The 18,848-nt window shown below is 48.4% G+C and overlaps 7 protein-coding genes across 7 annotated transcripts; 6 read left to right on the top strand and 1 right to left on the bottom strand.

The window, feature by feature from the left end:
* Nucleotides 1–311: 311 nt before the first annotated feature.
* Nucleotides 312–2,071, bottom strand: BO87DRAFT_376864 (SGF11 family protein). The gene is made up of 2 exons (XM_025623409.1): nt 1,670–2,071; nt 312–1,591 (listed from the first exon to the last, which is right to left on the bottom strand). The coding sequence occupies exons 1-2, from the start codon at nt 1,733–1,735 to the stop codon at nt 671–673; spliced, it is 987 nt and encodes a 328-aa protein (XP_025479536.1). The 5' UTR covers nt 1,736–2,071; the 3' UTR covers nt 312–670.
* Nucleotides 2,072–2,682: 611 nt separating this feature from the next.
* Nucleotides 2,683–4,142, top strand: BO87DRAFT_376862 (GNAT family acetyltransferase). Its single transcript, XM_025623408.1, has one exon. The coding sequence runs from the start codon at nt 2,787–2,789 to the stop codon at nt 3,936–3,938; it is 1,152 nt and encodes a 383-aa protein (XP_025479535.1). The 5' UTR covers nt 2,683–2,786; the 3' UTR covers nt 3,939–4,142.
* A 1,042-nt stretch (nt 4,143–5,184) lies between these two features.
* On the top strand, nt 5,185–6,534 carry BO87DRAFT_376861 (3' exoribonuclease family protein). The gene has a single exon (XM_025623407.1). It carries the CDS (start codon nt 5,287–5,289, stop codon nt 6,496–6,498), a length of 1,212 nt encoding a protein of 403 aa, XP_025479534.1. The 5' UTR covers nt 5,185–5,286; the 3' UTR covers nt 6,499–6,534.
* Nucleotides 6,535–6,786: 252 nt separating this feature from the next.
* Nucleotides 6,787–7,840, top strand: cyp1 (putative peptidyl prolyl cis-trans isomerase (CypC)). The gene is made up of 3 exons (XM_025620484.1): nt 6,787–6,873; nt 6,924–6,965; nt 7,039–7,840. The coding sequence occupies exons 1-3, from the start codon at nt 6,841–6,843 to the stop codon at nt 7,450–7,452; spliced, it is 489 nt and encodes a 162-aa protein (XP_025479533.1). The 5' UTR covers nt 6,787–6,840; the 3' UTR covers nt 7,453–7,840.
* A 764-nt stretch (nt 7,841–8,604) lies between these two features.
* On the top strand, nt 8,605–10,537 carry BO87DRAFT_359533 (putative Rab geranylgeranyl transferase escort protein; the record flags this gene model as incomplete). The annotated part of the gene is made up of 4 exons (XM_025621518.1): nt 8,605–8,678; nt 8,733–8,851; nt 8,912–9,925; nt 10,118–10,537. The coding sequence occupies 4 exons, from the start codon at nt 8,605–8,607 to the stop codon at nt 10,450–10,452; spliced, it is 1,542 nt and encodes a 513-aa protein (XP_025479532.1). The 3' UTR covers nt 10,453–10,537.
* A 798-nt stretch (nt 10,538–11,335) lies between these two features.
* On the top strand, nt 11,336–13,083 carry BO87DRAFT_426320 (uncharacterized protein; the record flags this gene model as incomplete). Its single annotated transcript, XM_025627357.1, has 5 exons — nt 11,336–11,577; nt 11,801–11,827; nt 11,875–11,999; nt 12,049–12,634; nt 12,702–13,083. 5 exons carry the CDS (start codon nt 11,336–11,338, stop codon nt 13,081–13,083), a joined length of 1,362 nt encoding a protein of 453 aa, XP_025479531.1.
* A 4,487-nt stretch (nt 13,084–17,570) lies between these two features.
* On the top strand, nt 17,571–17,987 carry BO87DRAFT_376855 (uncharacterized protein). The gene has a single exon (XM_025623406.1). The coding sequence runs from the start codon at nt 17,707–17,709 to the stop codon at nt 17,914–17,916; it is 210 nt and encodes a 69-aa protein (XP_025479530.1). The 5' UTR covers nt 17,571–17,706; the 3' UTR covers nt 17,917–17,987.
* The last annotated feature ends 861 nt before the right edge of the window (nt 17,988–18,848 follow it).

Here is an 18,848-nt window from a genome sequence, read left to right as displayed (position 1 = left end):
AGCCACTTTTCATGTACACGAATTAGTGATAGGTTCGAACTAAGACTATTATACCACGGGGATCACCGGGGTAGATATCGAACAAACGTTACAAGGGCACTTTATAGAACTCCTCTCTAAAAGGGTGTCCCAGTACCTTGATTAAATCCATTGCACCTATTGTTCCACTGAACCAACAGTATGTATAGTGGACCTCCAACAATTAAGAATATGGTTGGCGTTCGAGCTTAACTGCTCAGTTTACATAAGAGGCTTCTTAATTCGATTTAATCTGTATACCCAATCTTAAACCAATCGATTGATTGTGAAACCCGAACTAACCTATTGCCAGAATATTGTACATACAACCGCATAAAAATCTATCATTCAAGAGAACAGCACACAACACCTATAAAAAGAAACGGAAGAGAAAGGCTAGAGACGATGCCGAGCATGTCCCTATTCGACTCGAGGATACTAAGGTAGGAGGTTCCCGTCGACGCCGTTGATGCCGGGTATTTACGTCAATATCGTTAAGCAAACGGAGATATGTCCAAGGCCTTGTCCAACGCAAACAGGTCCGCAGTCTGCAAGAAGCAAGGTAAAAATAATGTTGAAAGGGATGTGTAGAAAGGTATAAGGTGTGGAAAGAAAAGAAGAGAAAACAAAGAAAGAAAGAAACACCGAAGGCTCAAGAGTTATCCCCGTTCGCTTCACTCTTGATGTCCCCGTCACCAGAGCCGGCGGCATCACTTGCTGCGGCCATGTCTGGCGTAAGCCCGTTTTTCAACTTGCTAGGCGGAGGTGGCTTCTTCCCTGACAATTTTTTGGGGGCTCCTAACTTCTTCTTCTTCGTCGGAAGAGTTGCTGGAACGTCATCATCCACTAGTGGACGCTTAGGTGGAGCAGAACTGGGTGTACTGGCACCATTTTCCATTGGGGTCTTGTTGCGGTTGGTCTGTCGCCCTGATAAACCTAAGCACCGGTCTAGGTGCTGTGCAACTCGAGTGACAACAAAGTATCTCGGGCAGTTCGGGCATTTCACAGTCGGGAAGGACACCTTTTCTGGGGCTGCTTGTTTGAAGGAACTGTCAGGCGTTGTAGGAGGGCTTGAAGCTGGAGTATTGGACGTATTTGTCTGTTTCTTCTTCTTCGGATTCAGCTTGTCCGTGGCAAACGGGTTTCCATGAACATCGTGCCCCGGCTTGTTGATCATAGGCTGCTTCTGACAATACTCCCGATATGGATCTGGGGGAGCCCGAGCCCCGACACCCGTTACTGGGTATAATAGACGAGGCAATCGGCACTCCGGACAGATAATCTCTTTCGTGGTTTGCAGAGGGTTTCCCTTGAGGTAAACCTTGCCTTCATCAAAGACAGCCGCATCTGTCTCCACATGTATATCCTTAAGTTCCTCAAGGTCGAGATCACCGGGCTTGAATGCACCAGCTGGCTTCCCACTCTCTTCACGACGTTTGGATGCCTCTTCATCGGCTTTTTGCCTTGCAGTGACCACCGCTGAGCGCATACGGGAGACCTTTTCGTCGCGATGCACCTTCGCAACTATATCATGAATTATATTATAGAAGGTATCGTTGAGGATATCGCATGTCTAGTGTTGTCAGGATCCATTGCAAAAGCCCAGAGACGCTACTGTGCCGCAGCCGGAAGCATACGGGCATGAACGTACCAATTTTGCAAGCGTTCCTGAAGGAAAGGAACTTCCATTCTCTTCAGCTCCATTCGACTCGCCCATTTTGGCAATGTTCTGCAGGACTGGAAAGTGTTAGAGCTGAAGCATCTTCCAAGACTGAGCGTTTAGGAAACAAGCAAGCAAGAAATGCAGATGAGTGGGGTAGCCCAGCACATCGCATACAACATGATAATGCACTCGACAGCAAGCAGTACCGATGAGATAACGCAATGGTCGCGCGAATACTGCAAAGTCCAGGACAACTGTCGAGACATACCTCTGCTGGTGTATGCAAAGTAATCACGCGCCAATTAAAGCGGAACTTGCAGTTGACAAACAGCTGCTTCCACACAACTCTGAACGATTATCCCCAGTATCAACCCGATGGCGCCATGTAGGTTTGCGCAGGGTGTTCGAAGGCAAATCTGGGTCGGGGTTTACCGGCCGCTTAACGGATGCGGATGGAGGGAACAATGGCGTAATAGACGACTACCCGACTGTGTTGGTCCAAACAAGGGAGCAATAAAGCAAGTGCCCGACTCCCACTATAAAGAATGTCTCAAAGAAATGGTACACAGGGACGATAGCACGTAGAGTCCATCTGTCTGGCGGGGAGTGAATGGCGTCTATAACCCGGGGGCGGGAAACACCCACGGTAGGGAGAATCAGCGGACTGCGCGCACGGCCATTACCATGAGGGGGAGCAACTCACCTTGGCTTCACACCCGATAGAGCAACATATATAGAAAGAGCACAGTAGACTGTGTGACGCAGCCAAAGAACAAGACCAAGACGGCAAGTGAAGGTGCAGCACCAGGGGCAATCCTAGATCGGAGGACGTGGACAGAGGCTCTTTTGCGCTGGCCTTTGCCTCTTTGAACTTGTCCGACCGCCCGATCTTATCTTATCGCATCTCCGCGTTTCTCTCGCCGTTTTCGTCCACCGCTTTTGGATCGCGTTGGGTTCCCCTCTTCGTCTGGCGCTCTGCTTCTCCCCGCTCTCTCCTCGACGTGTTTCTGGGTGTTCTTTCTTTTGTATACCTCAGAGACTGCTTCAGGGGAAGATACACCTTGTATAGTGTGGCTTACACATCGCATCTACCCTTCTTCCAACCATGGCTTTCCAGTTCTTCGCCAGGGCGCATCAATCCAAAGCGCCCACTTCTCCACCTTTGTCTTCCCCTCAGGCTCCAAGTACGATAACTTCACCGTCTTCAAACAACTCTCACACCAGGCCACCTAAAGGTCCACCAGCTATCGTCGTTCCTCCCTCTTCTGGCTCATCTTCCGTGAGTCTGGCGTCCAAATTCCAGCCTCCAGCAGGCCGGGACTCAACCCTTCAGGCTGTGCCATACCCAAAGCCCATCGCATCAGGCCACCCCACTCCGCACCCGCATGTTACCGTCGAAGTTGTGAGCACAGCTCACATCCCTTCGCTGACCAGAATCACGGGCTTGCTGCTTCCTATTCGCTATCCGAGCTCTTTCTACACAGCCACCATTACTGACCCCGTGATCTCGTCGCTGTCCCGCGTGGCCGTCTATCATGATCATCCGGTAGCCGCTGCTCCCACCTCTGCAGCGCCAACCCCTTCAACGGGCTTGAAGACCCCCACAACTGGATCAGACAAAGTTATTGGAGGCATCAGGTGCCGATTGGAGCGGTTACCGCCGACTGCTGCCGGAATCTTGCAAGGCCGGTCGAACTCCGAGCCGACGAATCTCTACATTCAAACCCTTCATCTACTGTCGCCCTATCGAGGCTGTGGGATTGCAGCATCGCTTTTAGACTCACTGCTCTACTCATCCAGTTCCTTGTCATCTTCTACTTCATCCGATCCACGACCTGATCAACCAGTCTCAGACCTGGTGAAACATTACAACATTCGCACCGTCACAGCCCATGTCCACGAGGCCAACGAAGATGGTCTGAAGTGGTACGTCGCACGAGGGTTCAAGGTGGAAGATGGCATAGTGGAAAATTACTACCGGCGTCTAAAACCTTCTGGGGCAAAAATAGTCAAGCTTGTTCTCCAATGGACTGATGCGCCTAAAGAGGAAGCCCTTCCCAGCAACAAGGGTCAAGACCAGCGCAAAGCGCCTGGAGGGGATGATGACGACGATTGGGAGAAAGTTGAAGCTGAAGACGGTGATGACGAGGAAGACCATGGAATACAACCATTCGCCGATGCGGATTCTAAGATTCTGGAAGTTGACGAGGGGGTGAGCAGGAAGCGTAAGGCAGATGATGAGCCCCAGCGGCCATGACATTTCATGTTCTGCTAAGAACTATAGAAGCACTGCTTATCGTTTTCTGCCTGATTTATCTACATCTTGGCGTTCGGTTGTTTGCTCTTTGCCCCATCACTGATACCCTTATCATTGTCAAATGTTATTACCATAGAACACCCTGTCTATACCATATATAGTTTGGTTCTTTCCACTCAAGTTTGGATATATACTCATATACACCAGGATAATCATATTCCTATCACAATCTCTCTGTCGCAGCCGTGACCCACTATCTCATTCTATAACACACCCCGTAACCTCAGCCCCTCGCAATGAATACGACCCTCCTTCTAGAATAATCCAAGATAACGCATTAACCAGAACCCCCAGACGCGTCTCCCCCGTCACGTCATCATTGGTCGACTCTGCAAAGTGGATTTTCGCGATACTTTGATATCTCCCCAAGCTAGCGGTTCTTATTGGCCTCTTAGATCATATCAGATTGATCGCACACTGAGTGCTGTGGGGATGCATTCAACACGTGTAGGACATTCACTTTACGCTTTAGTAACATTAACGTAAGCTTGGTCACAACAACATTCTCCATCCCTTCAAGGTAGTAACGCAATGCTACCAAATATGACCGGACTACCATTGTTGTCATGGGGTTCTGGTTCGACGTAAATAAAATACGATAGTTCGTGAGTAGATAATAAGCAAGGAGTCTGTATAGCCTGAGGAATCATATATCCTCATGTACTAGCCGTTTAGCAAATAACACATAGTAAGGACTGTATGCGCCTGCGGTCATGATGCTTGATGTGCATTGGGGATGAAGCTGACATTCTCCCTTGAATATACATTTAGCGTACTAGTTCTGGAAATACATATATTGCCTGGCTATCAGCCGAATCGCTTCATTCTTGTCATAGTATCAGTGTTTCCAATGGTCCTTCAACTAAACTTTTAGTAGGCAGGGATGATACTCTGTGACTTATTGCACTGAAGCTTCTTATACTATATACTAGCGTCCACTGTTCGAGATATTTTCTATTACAGCAAAGATGTGGAATGTAAGGGTCTCCATGGCACTCCAGATTAATATAGTAGCTAATGTTCAGTTCAATATCATGTTATCTTGCGAGGTATTTATTTTTTGTCAAGTTCATCAGACATCTTTGTAGAAGTGATGTGCAGTAGGTGGAGGTCAACATTCCTCACCGCCCGATAGATGTTCAGAATTCTGCCGCAGAAAAATGGAAAGTCCGTCAACCATTTCCTCCTCATACAGACCGAGTTTCATAGACCCATTTACCTCTTCATTGACCATTTTCACACCCTGTCGGTCCTGAGCAGACTACTTCGGCTTCAGAAATAGCTCAAGATGGCCTCCACAACGCCATCCGCACCCCCCTCTCTCACCCTACCCCCCTCGCAATTCGCCCGACTCCAACCTCACGCCTATCTCCTCGCCCACCTTTCACCACCCGCATCCAGCAACCAGCCCTCCATCCGAGCCAATGGCCGCGCTCCCTCGCAATTCCGCGTCACATCTGCGAACACAGGCTCCCTAACCCACACAAATGGCAGCGCCGTCATAAGGGTTGGCGACACAACCGCAGTATGCGGCGTACGAGCGGAAATCCTCCCCACTGCCGACATTGCCTCGTGGAGCGTGTCTCAATCCTCGTCATCTGCGAATAAGCGTCGCAAACTCGCCGATCAAACTAAGAAGCCTACTGAGGATGATGCGGAAGTGGAAGATCCTGAAGACGAATCGCACATTCAACAACTCAACCTTCTCGTCCCGAATCTGTCGCTGAGCACCGGCTGCGCACCGGGCTTTGTCCCTGGCGCACCCCCGTCAGCACTCGCACAGTCGCTGTCCCATAAGATTTTGAACTTGCTGCATAGTACAAAGTTGGTCCGCGCCGAGGATTTGCGCATTTGGTACCAGCCGCCTAGTCTGGGGCCGGAGGACCTGGAACGCCATAATGAGTCTGAGCAGATGGATGTGGATGTAGAGCGCGGGGAGGAGGTCGGCAAGGAAAAGGAGATCAAGGCGTTCTGGGTGCTCTATATTGATATCATGATCATTTCCTTGGCAGGAAACCCTTTCGATGCTGCCTGGGCTTCGGTTTTGGCTGCACTGCGCGATACGAAGCTACCCCGGGCATGGTGGGATGTTGACAATGAGATGGTTGTGTGCTCGGATGCGGTTTCTGATTCTCACAAGCTGTCTTTGCGCGGTCTGCCTGTCGCAAGCTCGTTCTGTGTTTTCGAGGCTGATGCGGCTGCTGGCTGGAGGGCGGTTATTATCCCGGATGCCGAGGAGGAAAAGAACATTGAGGAGAACGCTCGGAAGGGCATTCAACGGAGGTGGATTCTGGCCGATCCTGATGGATATGAGGAGGGACTGAGTCAAGAACGAGTCTGCATTGTGGTTGATAAGGAGCAAGGTGGGAAGGGCAAGACGGTTATCCAGAATATGGAGAAGAATGGAGGATGGGCTGTGGATGGGAAGGAGCTCAAGGCGCTGGTTGACATTTCCGCGCAGAGATGGGAGCAATTGAAGCACATCCTTGAGCAGTGTTGATTGTTTAGAAAGCGACTAATACTACATGCAATGATACCATGATGTCAATCATGATCTGACTCTAGTCCTGCGTAGAGTGAACCTGGGAACTATGCTAATATACAAAGGCAGACTTGTCTATTTAAAAATGCTGCAATTCTTCAGGCGAACAGTACAAGATCTACTTTTACAATGCCGGTGTGAGGGACTGGGCAACTGGAGCAGTTCGAACTGCCCATGGGAACATCGGATGCCAAGACTGGATCTCGGCCTCCGCCGCGCCAGAAAGCTCAACCGCAACTCTTCACTGCGGATTTTCGACAAGTACCAGTAAACAACCTGACACCTGTTTGTATATTCACGATGGCGACTGATGTGGCTTTTGACACGAGCATGGTATGGCTAACCAGAACAACTGCGTCAGCATACCCCGCTAACCTGCCCAGGGCTCGTTCACAGTAGAGCTCTACAATGCGCATGCGCCCAAGGTCAGTACCCAGATTATAAGCTCACCCCATCCTCTTTATGGAACATTTTACTGACACCATTGTTACCGACTAGACGTGTAAGAACTTTGCGACGCTTGCGCAACGAGGCTACTATAACAATGTCATCTTCCACCGCATTATCCCCAACTTCATGGTACAAACCGGCGATCCTACCGGCACTGGCAGAGGAGGAAGCTCAATCTACGGCGAGAAATTCGAGGATGAGATTAATCCTAATCTCAAGCATACCGGCGCTGGGATCCTGAGCATGGCAAACAGCGGGCCCAATACCAACGGCAGTCAGTTTTTCATTACGCTGGCACCGACGCCGTGGTTGGATGGAAAGCACACTATTTTCGGCCGCGTCAAGAGCGGCATGAGGGTGATCCAGCGCATGGGACTGGTCAAGACAAACTCGGAAGACCGGCCTATGGATGAGGTGAAGATTCTCCGTGCCAGAATCGTGGAGGAGACAGGAGATGAGTGAGGGGGTCTTATAGCAGATGGTTATGGGCATTCATCCGCAAAAGCTATACAGCATCCTAGCAACAGCGGTCTTCAGATATGATACGGGCTGTTGGCATCGATGGCAGACGTTGGGACCGTAACTCAGCACTGCACTCTTCCGAGAGCAATGCAGAGTACGAGCAGCTGCGCGTTCATTACATAGCAGAGCCACGTCCGTCGAAACACTAGTCGCCTCCAGTTGACGTCTGCAGCGCAACGGCAGCTTCATATAGAAACAGATTACAGATTAGAATAGGAATGTTTCACTACAAAACGAACCGCTTCCATCAGATGTTACCATCCGGAGCAGCAGATACAGAGTGAAATGTCTATCTACCACTCCTATAGCACAAGACCAGTGAAGGCTTGTACGGAGACGACGAAACTGCTACGAACAAGCAGTCTGCCTGTGCAGAGCACTAGGAGTGGTGTGAAGAAGGAAAGAAGCTCTGGTTGTGGGCGAAATCCTCCTTAAGCGGCTCCCATTTGTCGAGTCTAGCTTCTTTCGGAATAGTCATATTTATTGTAGCCTCAGGCAACAGTTGCAACGAACGGTAAATATAGCTTTAAAGAGCTGCAATTGCATGGATGTGAGGTTAATACCGGGCCAAAAAAGCTGTATAGACTGTTTAGCTACTGAGTTCACTCTCGTGTGTTCTGTCTGAGAAAAGGAGGCTCAACGCTCATACTGAAGCCAACTGGGTTGATACTATTAGTGGAGACCAGGGCTCCATCAACACTGGTAACTCCCTGGTGCTGCATGAAAAAGGAAGTTATGACATGGAGAGCAAATGGCGATTAGGTCTACGTTTATTTAGCATGTAAGTGTTCAATGTCTGTTGCTTCCTCACCTTAGGTCTTCGATAACGGTTTAGCTAAGTACTTAGTCACGTGGTGGGCCAGTGCGGGTCCCGTATTTCTTCGCGTGTCCCTCCATTTTCTTTTCGTTTCTGAAATTCTTTCTCGTCTTCAGCGCATGATCTTCAGTCCTCACCTATGGGCTGAAGATACTTGCTACAAACGTCTCTAGGAGCTTGTGACCAAATGTGATGCTCGCTGAGCTTGCTTATCAGACATCGATATAGCACTAAGCCCCTCCATTTAGCTTGCTTGCAGTTCGGCCGTCATCACTATGGAATCCCTCGCAGACACACCATGGGACGTGACGATCTCTGGCACTGGACTGGCCCAGTCACTTCTAGCTCTGTGAGCTACCTTCAGTCAATGCTGTATTTGCTTACAGCTAACGTCTCTTGCCAGGGCCCTTTCCAGGTCAGGTAAGAACGTTCTCCATGTTGACAGAAATCCATACTACGGTGGTCCTGAGGCAGCTTTTAGCCTTCAGGAAGCCGAGGAGTGGGCTGCTAAAGTGAACGAGGGTAGGAGCTCCCCAGTCTAAGCGACCCCATGGCCCCTGCTGACTCGTGTGGGTGAGCTAGACACCGGGGAGCTCCCATTCGAACATGCTAGCGTCTGCTCCGAATGCTCCGGGGATTCCACGGGTCAGCTTGCGTCCTCTCGAGCATATACCCTCTCCTTGTCGCCGCAATTGATCTACTCCCGATCACAACTTTTGCCTACCTTGGTTTCCTCCAAGGTCTACCGGCAATTGGAGTTTCAAGCTGTGGGAAGCTGGTGGATCTACAAACCCGAGGCTGATGATAGTAGTCGTCTCTATCGTGTCCCTGGCAGTCGAGAGGATGTCTTTGCGGACGATGTGATCAGTATGAAGTCGAAGAGAACTCTAATGAGGTTTCTCCGTCATCTTGGTCAGGCTCAGGGGAGTGGAGATGTGTCGGAAGGACCGGATCTGTCCTCAGAAGAGGAGGGTCTTGCTGCACCCTTCTCTGAGTATCTAGCCACGAAGTTTCAGGTGCCCTCTGAGCTTCACGGTCCCCTACTCTCGCTTTGCCTATCACAGGCTGCTCCTCACCAGACATCGGCCCAATATGCCCTCCCACGCATCAAGAGACACTTGTCATCTATTGGTGTGTTTGGTCCCGGCTTTGGGGCTCTCTCGGTCAAATGGGGCGGTGGCTCTGAGATCTCTCAGGTCGGTTGTCGCGCTCTTGCCGTGGGAGGTGGTGTGTATGTCCTGAATACTGGCGTCAAGTCTATCGGACCTTCACCAGAGCAGGACCCCGATGACCAGTCGCGCATACAGATTCAATTGGCCAATGATGAATCGGTCAAGTCCCGGTACATTGTTGGCTCGAATTGGGATCTTCCTGCCGCATCTCGCCCTTCTCTGGAGTGCGACAAAGTGGCTCGATCCATCTCCATCGTCTCATCTTCCCTTGCGAACCTTTTCCCCGTTACTGCAGAGGGTGGACCAATCCCTGTTGGAGCGGTGGTGGTATTCCCGGGAAGCTCTGTTGGCGGTGCTGATGATGCACCACCGGTGTACACTATAGTTCACTCCAGCGAGACGGGCGAGTGCCCTATTGGACAATGTAAGCTACCACTTTTTCTTCTTCATCTCCCCCCCCCCCCTCCTGGCTCATATGATGACTTTTCTTCAAAAACTTATCTACATTGCCTGATACATTATTGATGCAAACTTCTACGAACTGATCATGAGCTTTGACTTTTTTCAATTTATGCAAGTTACATTGTCTTGTGACATGTTGCTAACTGTTTATCAGGCGTTGTGTATAGTAGTGTCAGCATACCCGGTTCAGAAGGACAGTCAATGATTGAAGCTGCTGTGCAAAAGCTTCTCCAGTCGGCTGCCGATCCGAACACGAAAGTCCTGTGGTCCCTGCGTTATACGCAGCTGGGCCGAGGCGCCTCCCACAACGCTGATCTAAGCTGTCCGTCCAAGAGCGTCATATGCCTCCCACCTGTCAGCCTAGACCTTACTTTTGATGACTCCTTGATCGACACGGTCAAGAAAGCATGGGAGCTGATCATGGGGGAGGAGGCTGCTCAGCACGAGTTCATGAAGTTCGAGGACCGAGAGGGTGCCTATGAGGAATGATGTGGGTTGCAGAGCAACCCGCATGTAAATATGCTGTAGTAATGATTTAGATAAGACCATTCACAAATAATTTATTACCAAGGCCACTACCGTGTCATGTGTATTCCCTTATAGTAACCTTGAAAGATTGCTGTATCCCTTTCCTGTCCATGTGATCATGCACTCCGCTTTCTGCAACACCTTGCCGTGTGTAACTTCCTACATTTGCATCCATACAGCCCTTGTTTACACAAGCGGACCGTTGGGTTTCAACCTCTGTCGTACAGCCCACTACCCTTCATACTCTCCGAGCCAATCCAACGCAGACCGGCCCGGGAGCTCAGCACTCTAATTGTTTCTTCCCGCTTCAGTTTCAAATTACCTGCTGTCACTGAGACGGTCTTTTTCGCATTTCGCTTTCTCCGGTCATCCGTATGTCATGCATAGAAGTATCAGGAACATGAAAGGGTCACAGATCTCCTATGAGTTACATGTGAATAAAGATAAAACATATACGAGTGGATTTGTTATTGTCCTACCAGAGATGAGGTCGTTCATATCCAACCTATTAGAATGACAGCTAGTAGACGTATGACACGCCATAGATGGCTAGATTAGGCTACATCCTCAGCCTTGCGGCATCGGTGTCTGTCAGCCAGTATCTCCCAATTATACCTTTCCCACTACATCACCGGCAGTATGATTACTTCCATTACTCTATTTCCTCCTCTCCGTGTCAATCCAAATAGCCAGCCCATTGACATTGACGCATTAAATAAACATAGCATTTCTCTTTGAAAAACAGTCGCGATTGCGCATGAACTTAGTGGAGGATTTCTTAGTGACCAGGACAGCATATCATAAGCTTCCCGGCTGCTTGGACACCAAGTACTCAAAGATCATCATGTCGCTTGGTACTGGTGTCGGTGATATACTGGCGTGTGCAAGTCTTGCTTATAAGCTTTATCAGGAGCTGTCCAAAGTACATGGCTTCTCTAGAGAGTACCGGACTTTGTCTTCACGGCTTCTCACTGTCCATAAAGCCCTACTTCAAGTGGAACAACTCAGGGCGGCGAATCATTTGACTCAATCAACCTTGAATGCCATTCGTTTCTTGGCGACCAGGATGGGTGAGGCCATCAATGGGTTCGTAAACAGATTAGGAGGTATTCGTGCATATCAAGCTGGGGGGTCTAGATTGGTATTCAAGTATATCTACTCAACGGGTAAATCATCTTCAAGGATGACGGATGAGGTTAGTTCTTCAATTTATCGACATATGCTGTTGAAGTTCACTAAAAATAAACATTATAATATCGGCTCAGAAATTATCTAGTATCCTTCATTCTAATCTGTTGTCTTTGGGTAGCCTCTTACGGATGGCTTGCTACTCCAAGTATGTTGTGTCTATACCCGAGGGGAGAGGTGCTGATATTCCTCTAGTTCTGATGATGATGCTTGGAAAAGTGCGAGTGTCACTCCAAGATGGATCGATGAGAAGTCTGAATTCCCGGATGTCAGACTCAGCGCAATGATCACGGGAAGGGATACATGTTGTGCAAGACCTAGTAAGTACTGGTACAATCTGCAATGTGTACTAGCTAATGGACTTCTTAGATTTTGAAAAGGTCACCCATCCTAATGACTTCTTCCGACATGGGCGGGTGTTTACCGTGGTTATACGAGGTATATCGACAGCCACAGGAGATGAAGACATTAATTGCACACATCTCCCTCTGGAATGGCTTCTATTGGACTCTATACTAGACCCGTGTGAGCGCGAGAAAGAACGACTTACTCGACAGATGAAGAATTACGAGGTTATTATAGAGCTTCCCTTGCCAGCAATGCTTCAATATGGCGACGTTCAAGAGAATGGACAAGTTCAATGTCATTTGTGCACTGGTGACATTCGATTTCCAAAGAACTTCTGGCTTGACAGACACTTCAGGATATATCATCATGAGACGTTTAGAAAGCTGCATGATGTATCGATACTTGAGGAAAAGAAAGGTTATATATATCTAGATGAGATGAGCACTGATCGCCCTATTCTGTCCGAGTCAGAAATCGAAGAAATGATTTCCAACGAATATAAGCTTCCCACCTGGAAAATGGACCCCTGGGTAGGAGTCATCACCATCCGCCGATTCGTGGTTGCCCAGCAGGGTACTAAATCCTGCCTTTGTCTGGGAATACATACGTGAGATCCCCGCGTCTGAGTAGCCTCCAAATGCATTATATCGTGTTGTTGATAATAATCGACACAGTTACTCAGGAAGAGGGTTTTCCGATCAACCTGATCAGGAGCTATATGCTATCCTCCACTCATCGAAGCACATTCCTGGCCTCTTGCCAGGGGAAACAAGGATGGATATCCAGCCTATACGCCTGAAACTTGAGCAGCTATCAACAGTATTGCCCAGCGCCGCCCGCATTCACTTCGGCCGCGTCTATGAGATCAAGCATGATGTGGAATTGAACAATGTTGGTTTGGTCCATGGCTCATCCATGGATATACTGTCGTCACAATTCGAATCCCATTGTCCGATAGATACTCCGAATGGGCTACGAGCTTCGCCGGACAAGGATCAAGCAGGTACCTCTGCAGGTGGTACGGTCACACAGACTGATGTCAAGATTGAGAAATGAGGTGTGACCGCATTGGATCGGTCTGCAATAACCTTAGGCACAGGGTATGCTTTTATAGTGTTAACTTGAACTTGACACAATCGCATCGTCTCTTCATACGTATACTACTATGTGTCATGCATGTAAAATAGCTATTTTGTATTTAGCAGGACTGTTAATATGTTATCAGCCGGCATGGAAGGGGGAGGATTAGCCTTTCCTGAAGAGAACCTGAAATACCAGTTCATCATTACCGTTGTACAATCATGAGGTCTGTCTGACTATGTCAGCAAGCCCCTGTCAGTGATGGTACTGTCATCAGTACTGCTTCAAAGAGACCCCCCTGGAAGTCCCTGAGAACATGTTTCATGATACCACTATAAGTATACATATGGCATTTATATTGCACACACTCTCTCTCTCCTCTCTCTATCTTTCTCATTGCAGCTTCTGTGTTTCTCAACGAACTTACTAGCGATATATATGCAACGGTATGAGCAAGTGTCCCAAAATGTAGGAGTCAAGTATACACTACTAGCACTATACTCTATTAGTACTGACCCCTCATCCTTGAATCAGTGCCTCCACAATGGATAACGTGTTTGAGTAAGTCTACATTGTGAACTTTAGGAGCTAAATTGCATCATTCGGTACTTGTGAACGACTACGTATGTCTATTTCCTGGTTTACTATGAAGCCAGGTGTAGAGCATACGAAAATATGTATAGTCCCTAGATTATATACCCTCCGAGTACTTAATAACTACATCAACACTATCATCTCAGGTTCGATTACCACATTTAAATAAATGACAGCCCGATTCGAACATCTACCTACCATGTCGGGTAATATATCACCAACTGACATCTACATCAAACACAAACATCATCTGATCTGCTCCGACAGATCTACATTAAAATATACATAATCATACTGATCACAAATCATACAACAGAGTACAATGAAACCCAATCTACATCTCACAAAACCAGTAGATCAAATATACACTCTCTGTTTCAGATCACATAATTAACTAACTACTATCAATTCCCCCCTCCCCAAAGCTTATAATATAACAGTAACAGACCACAAGCCAATTAATCCAGATCTACACCGCAAATAACCAAACTAACAAATTATTCTGAGACATTTACCTTACTTGCCCACTATCTATCTATCAACCCGTTTTGAGACAACATAATAATAATATTTCTTTTTACCCACAATTCATTTCTCGAAATCTTGAATCTGAAACGCTCTATCGGCGGGCTAAGATCCTATAGTCCACGGGTAGATTAACGGACTAGGTACAAAGTAGGCTAATCGGTGTTCACTTTAATATCGCTTAATTTCCGGGTTCCTACTCCTTCTAGATAGCCCTTATCTGCAGGTTAAATTGGCAAGTTGGGTGATAGTCGAGGATCAATTTCTTTTTTTTTTCTCTTTCTTTCTTTGTTGTGATACGATGCTAATGCAGAGGCGTTGAAAGGGTCTGTCCATCTGGTTTGAAGAGGATGATGTCGAATGTTGAGACGCGTGTATCTTAATTTATTCATGAATATTATAATGTATACTCATTATGGCGGAATATGGCATCATTACTTACTATCTGCCATGATAACTATACCACGGTTCTGGCCAGAGTGGTCTTCTTCCTCCTTTCCAAGCTTTTATTTTTTCTCGCTTTCGGGCTTTGATTACTACTTTAGTGGCCGATTGCATGCTCGCGGCAATTGGCCTATCAGGATAACGGGTGACCGTTGGTGGTGGACTTGCAGTAAAAACTATTATCGACTAACCGGGTGTCCGTATGAGTAGTGTGAAAACGCTGGCAAACTATGCAGGTGGTTTTTTTCGAATTGAGTCGGTCTGTTCCATGACGGGCTAATGTTTTTTTTGCGCAGGGTTCTTGGATACGCAGAAGGCATAGCGTGACTCCATCTAAGGAACTTGCTGGATGCCGTTCCGTACTCTACCTCATTCAGGTGGCTTGGGAAGAACCGGGCGTCGGAAAAGAGCGACATGGACCCTGAACGGAGGACCCTCCTCTCTTCCAATTGATGTCATTGTTCGTTTCCCTTTGGACATTGGATCCATAACTACGGAGTGCTATCGTCCTTTTGCGGTAAGAGAAGGACGGCAGTCGAACCTGAACGGGTGCACATCCTTCCCTAAACAGCGACGGAGGCCCATAATGGTGTGCTTGGCATCTCGGCTCTGGGTGAACAACACTGGACCGAATGGCGATGGCTGGATGATGATCAGGGGGAGGGAAGTGCTTGCATTGGAGTTTAGACCGCCCATCTGGGATGCAATTACGATTTGGGCTGGGCAGTGAAAGACTGACGAATGGTTTGCAGTAAACCAGTTGGAAATCCTGGGGAGAGCTGAACTCAATGCCACAGGACAGCTGGATGTATCATGCATCTCATGCACAGAGATTGTTGACAGAGTGTCAGGGTCCATCAAATGGGTGTGTAGGTGACAGCTGCCAAGGCTGGCGTTCAAGCTTAAATGTCCGGCAATGTTTTTTAGCGAAGTTGGTCATGCTTGCGAAACGACCACAATGTCGATCCCTCTCTCCTTCCTTTCCCTGCCGTGCGCACGGTAGGAAGAAACGTTTGTGTGAAATAAATTGTATCTACGGAGTAGACTGACTACTCAGGTGTTCACGATGGCGCCAGCCCGGTCAATCCGGGCGGCGACACGATTGCTGATGGATGCCTGCGATTGGGTCGGATGATGTCGCAAACATTTTACTTTTCTGCGCCCACTTGCAGTTTGACTGGGGTTTACCCCTCCGCGGATACGCAGCTTGAACAATCCATCAATAACAAGCTGCCGAGTGACGAGGGGAGAAAGTATCAGGTACGACGTACGCGCGTCCGGACGGGCTGTTCAAGGCGGACGTAACTTATGGGATTGCAAAATTTCCACTGAAACGTGGGTGGTTGGACCAGCTGACGGGCAGTAACAGAACCACTTTCAACCAGAGGGAACCACCAGGTACAGGCCGAGAGTCTGGAGGCAATCCGCTCAGCCCATGTCCACTCATGAGGCTCAACCACACGGCCACACTTTGCCACTTTCCAAAACTCGTGGAGCGGTTATTCAGTTGGTGGTGGCACTATACATAGAACAAAAATCAGAGGATGTTGGTCCTAAGAATTGGATGGGATTCGTCTGTAAATCCCCAGTACGTGGCAATGAAAAGGCAGCTGAAAACAAGACCAACAGGATCACGGAAGACTCCGCTGTCCGGATCTGAGGGTTTTATCCGACACTAAGTAGATGCGTCGAGGTAAACCCTGCCGACCGGTGGATGTGTTAAGGCAAGCCCAGGCCAGCAGTAGAGTAGTGGGCTGTTAGTCTATCGGCCTAGTGCTGAAGAGCGAAGGTACCTTGTTGTGGTCAGTCTTCCACTACCAATCTGAATGGTCCGCACGTTGGTGGCCATGACGAGCCTAGTTTCACTTCCGCGGACACCACTGGACTGAATCAGGGTATGAGCTGATACTATACCCGATACACCGTGACTACGGGGGAAGAGGGAGAGCGAGAGTCAAGAATAGGAGAATGGATGGTTGGATGGAGAAGGGGGAGGGAAGGACACGCGGCCCGTGGGGCCACCGGCCCAGCGAGCCCCTAAGGGTCTTTCCTCACTGGCTGAAACGGCGGGCAACCGCGCAGATCGAAGTTTCCATCTTTTTTAGCTGCACCAACCAGCCGGTTGGTTACTCTGTAAGGCGTTCTGACATTCGACAGGGTATTACACCCTGTTTGTGAAGTTGGAATATGAATGAATGGACGGATTAATGTCTTAGGCGCCGGACATGGATATGAATGCGCATGCGGATCTGAAGGGGTGAAAATGGGTGTGGTGGGCGCATTCGCCGTCTGCATTAATACTTTGTGCTATCAGCGTGTCCGGAAAGAAGAAAGAGCGGGATGATAAGAATAGCAGTCCGCCCCAGGTGGTCCACCCGCTGGAAAATTCCGAGAATGTATGGAGGATTGATGCTGGAGTCCAGAAGCAGCCAAAAACCAGCTGTCATTTCATCCGTACCACCACAAACATCATGGAAAAGAATAAGAAAGGGAAAAAGACATACAGTCTTTCGCATTATCAAGAGTGTTCAGTTTAAGATAGACGAGCAACGGTGATCACTCTCTTGAACATTCCATCATGAAGGCTACCAGGTCTCTCTAGTAAGCAACCTAGTAGAACGGGATTGCCTCAAAATGGTCGACGCAAGCTTAGAAGCATAACATTTACAAATACCAAGAGGGACTCAGTAAGGCAGAAAAGCCGGAGAATAATGAGCCTGAATAGGATTTCCGGTGATGTTCTATTTCTGTAGACCATGTTGATATCTCCGGGAGGCGCTTGATTGATCAGTTGACTCTGCTGTAGGGACTTCTGCGCATCCATGTGGTATTTGGAGGATCTGGACGGAGATACGCATCCACGCATGTACTGTACATCGAAGAGGGGAGGGAGGGGAAAACAAAGCCTGGGGAAATGCATTGACTTCTTGAGATCTGTCAACTAATATGATTCGATGTATCGGGGCATTCCCTGGATCTACTACTGTCACAGAATGATATCCTGAGACGCGGAGGCATCATGCTATGCCATTGACGATGGATTGTTTCGTGGAGGTCGAGATGGAGACGAAGACGACGACGACGACTGTCAACGCGTCGAGGAATGAACGGCCGCCGTTTCCGTATCACAAGTTCGCAAGGGTCCGAAATCCGAGATTGAAAATTACCCGCCACCGGCCGGGTGGAGCAGTGAAGATCCGCCCATCGACATTCTTCCTTCAGTCAGGGATCGGCATCAAAAAATAGGTGGGTGGTGGGCAGTGCCGTATTCAGGAAACTCACACAAATCTCGTCCAGAGGCAGAAACAAGTATGATTCTTGAAGCGCAAAGAAAGAGCGTAAGAGGTGGCAGGAAAGGTGTGCGTGTAAACAAAGCAAGATACTGTAAAGAAAAGAGAAAGAACAAAAAAGAGAGAATACAAAAGACTGAAATGGAAAGGAACAGTAAATAACTTGGCATACAGCGGGAGGCGTCAACAGGCCGAGTATAAGAACACTAAGCATCATCGTGGTGTAAATTCTGTAAATTCCTCGTTAGGAAGTCGAAAACAGTGAGTGAGCATTATTATGATTATTATTTTTTTTTTATTTCAAGATAAAAATAATCATCTATCGCCCTCCTCGATCCGGGCCAGCTGGTGTGTTTTTCACTTCATCTGATACTCTCTCTCTCTTGCTTTCTCTTTTACCTTCCTCTCGTTCTCTCTGCCGTGCAACACTTGGCTGCTGCTTGTCTTAGAAAAAGGAAAAGGAAGCAAAATAACTTCTCTGCAACTTGAAGAGACCCCTTCCGTCGTTTAATCTGCCCGGCAAGAAACCAACAGCAAGAATCAGCCAGACCAGAGACGGGCTGAGCTTAATATTTGCAGATTAAATTACCCAGTGGAGGAGCTTTGGCCCCAGCCCAACCCGTGGTCCAGCATTCGGCATTCCCACTTGGGATCGCTCCCAGTCGCCTGTCTCTCCTGTCTTCCGCCCTCATCTTCTTCCTCTACTTCTCGAACTCTTCTCCCCCCCTCCGTATCCTTCTTCCCCTTTTCCCTTTCCTCTCGCGACATCCTCAACCCCTCGACACTCAGCGCTCGTCTCCCTCCTCTTGTTCTCTCTTCTTTGAGCCCTCGACGCACCGTCTGGTCGCGATTTCGTCGGCCTGTTCTCTTTGGGGTTTTTTCTATTCT

The sequence above is a fragment of the Aspergillus neoniger genome (genome assembly GCF_003184625.1).
Source record: "Aspergillus neoniger CBS 115656 unplaced genomic scaffold BO87scaffold_17, whole genome shotgun sequence".
NCBI lineage: Eukaryota > Fungi > Ascomycota > Eurotiomycetes > Eurotiales > Aspergillaceae > Aspergillus > Aspergillus neoniger.
This window is presented reverse-complemented; position numbering and strand designations above follow the sequence as displayed.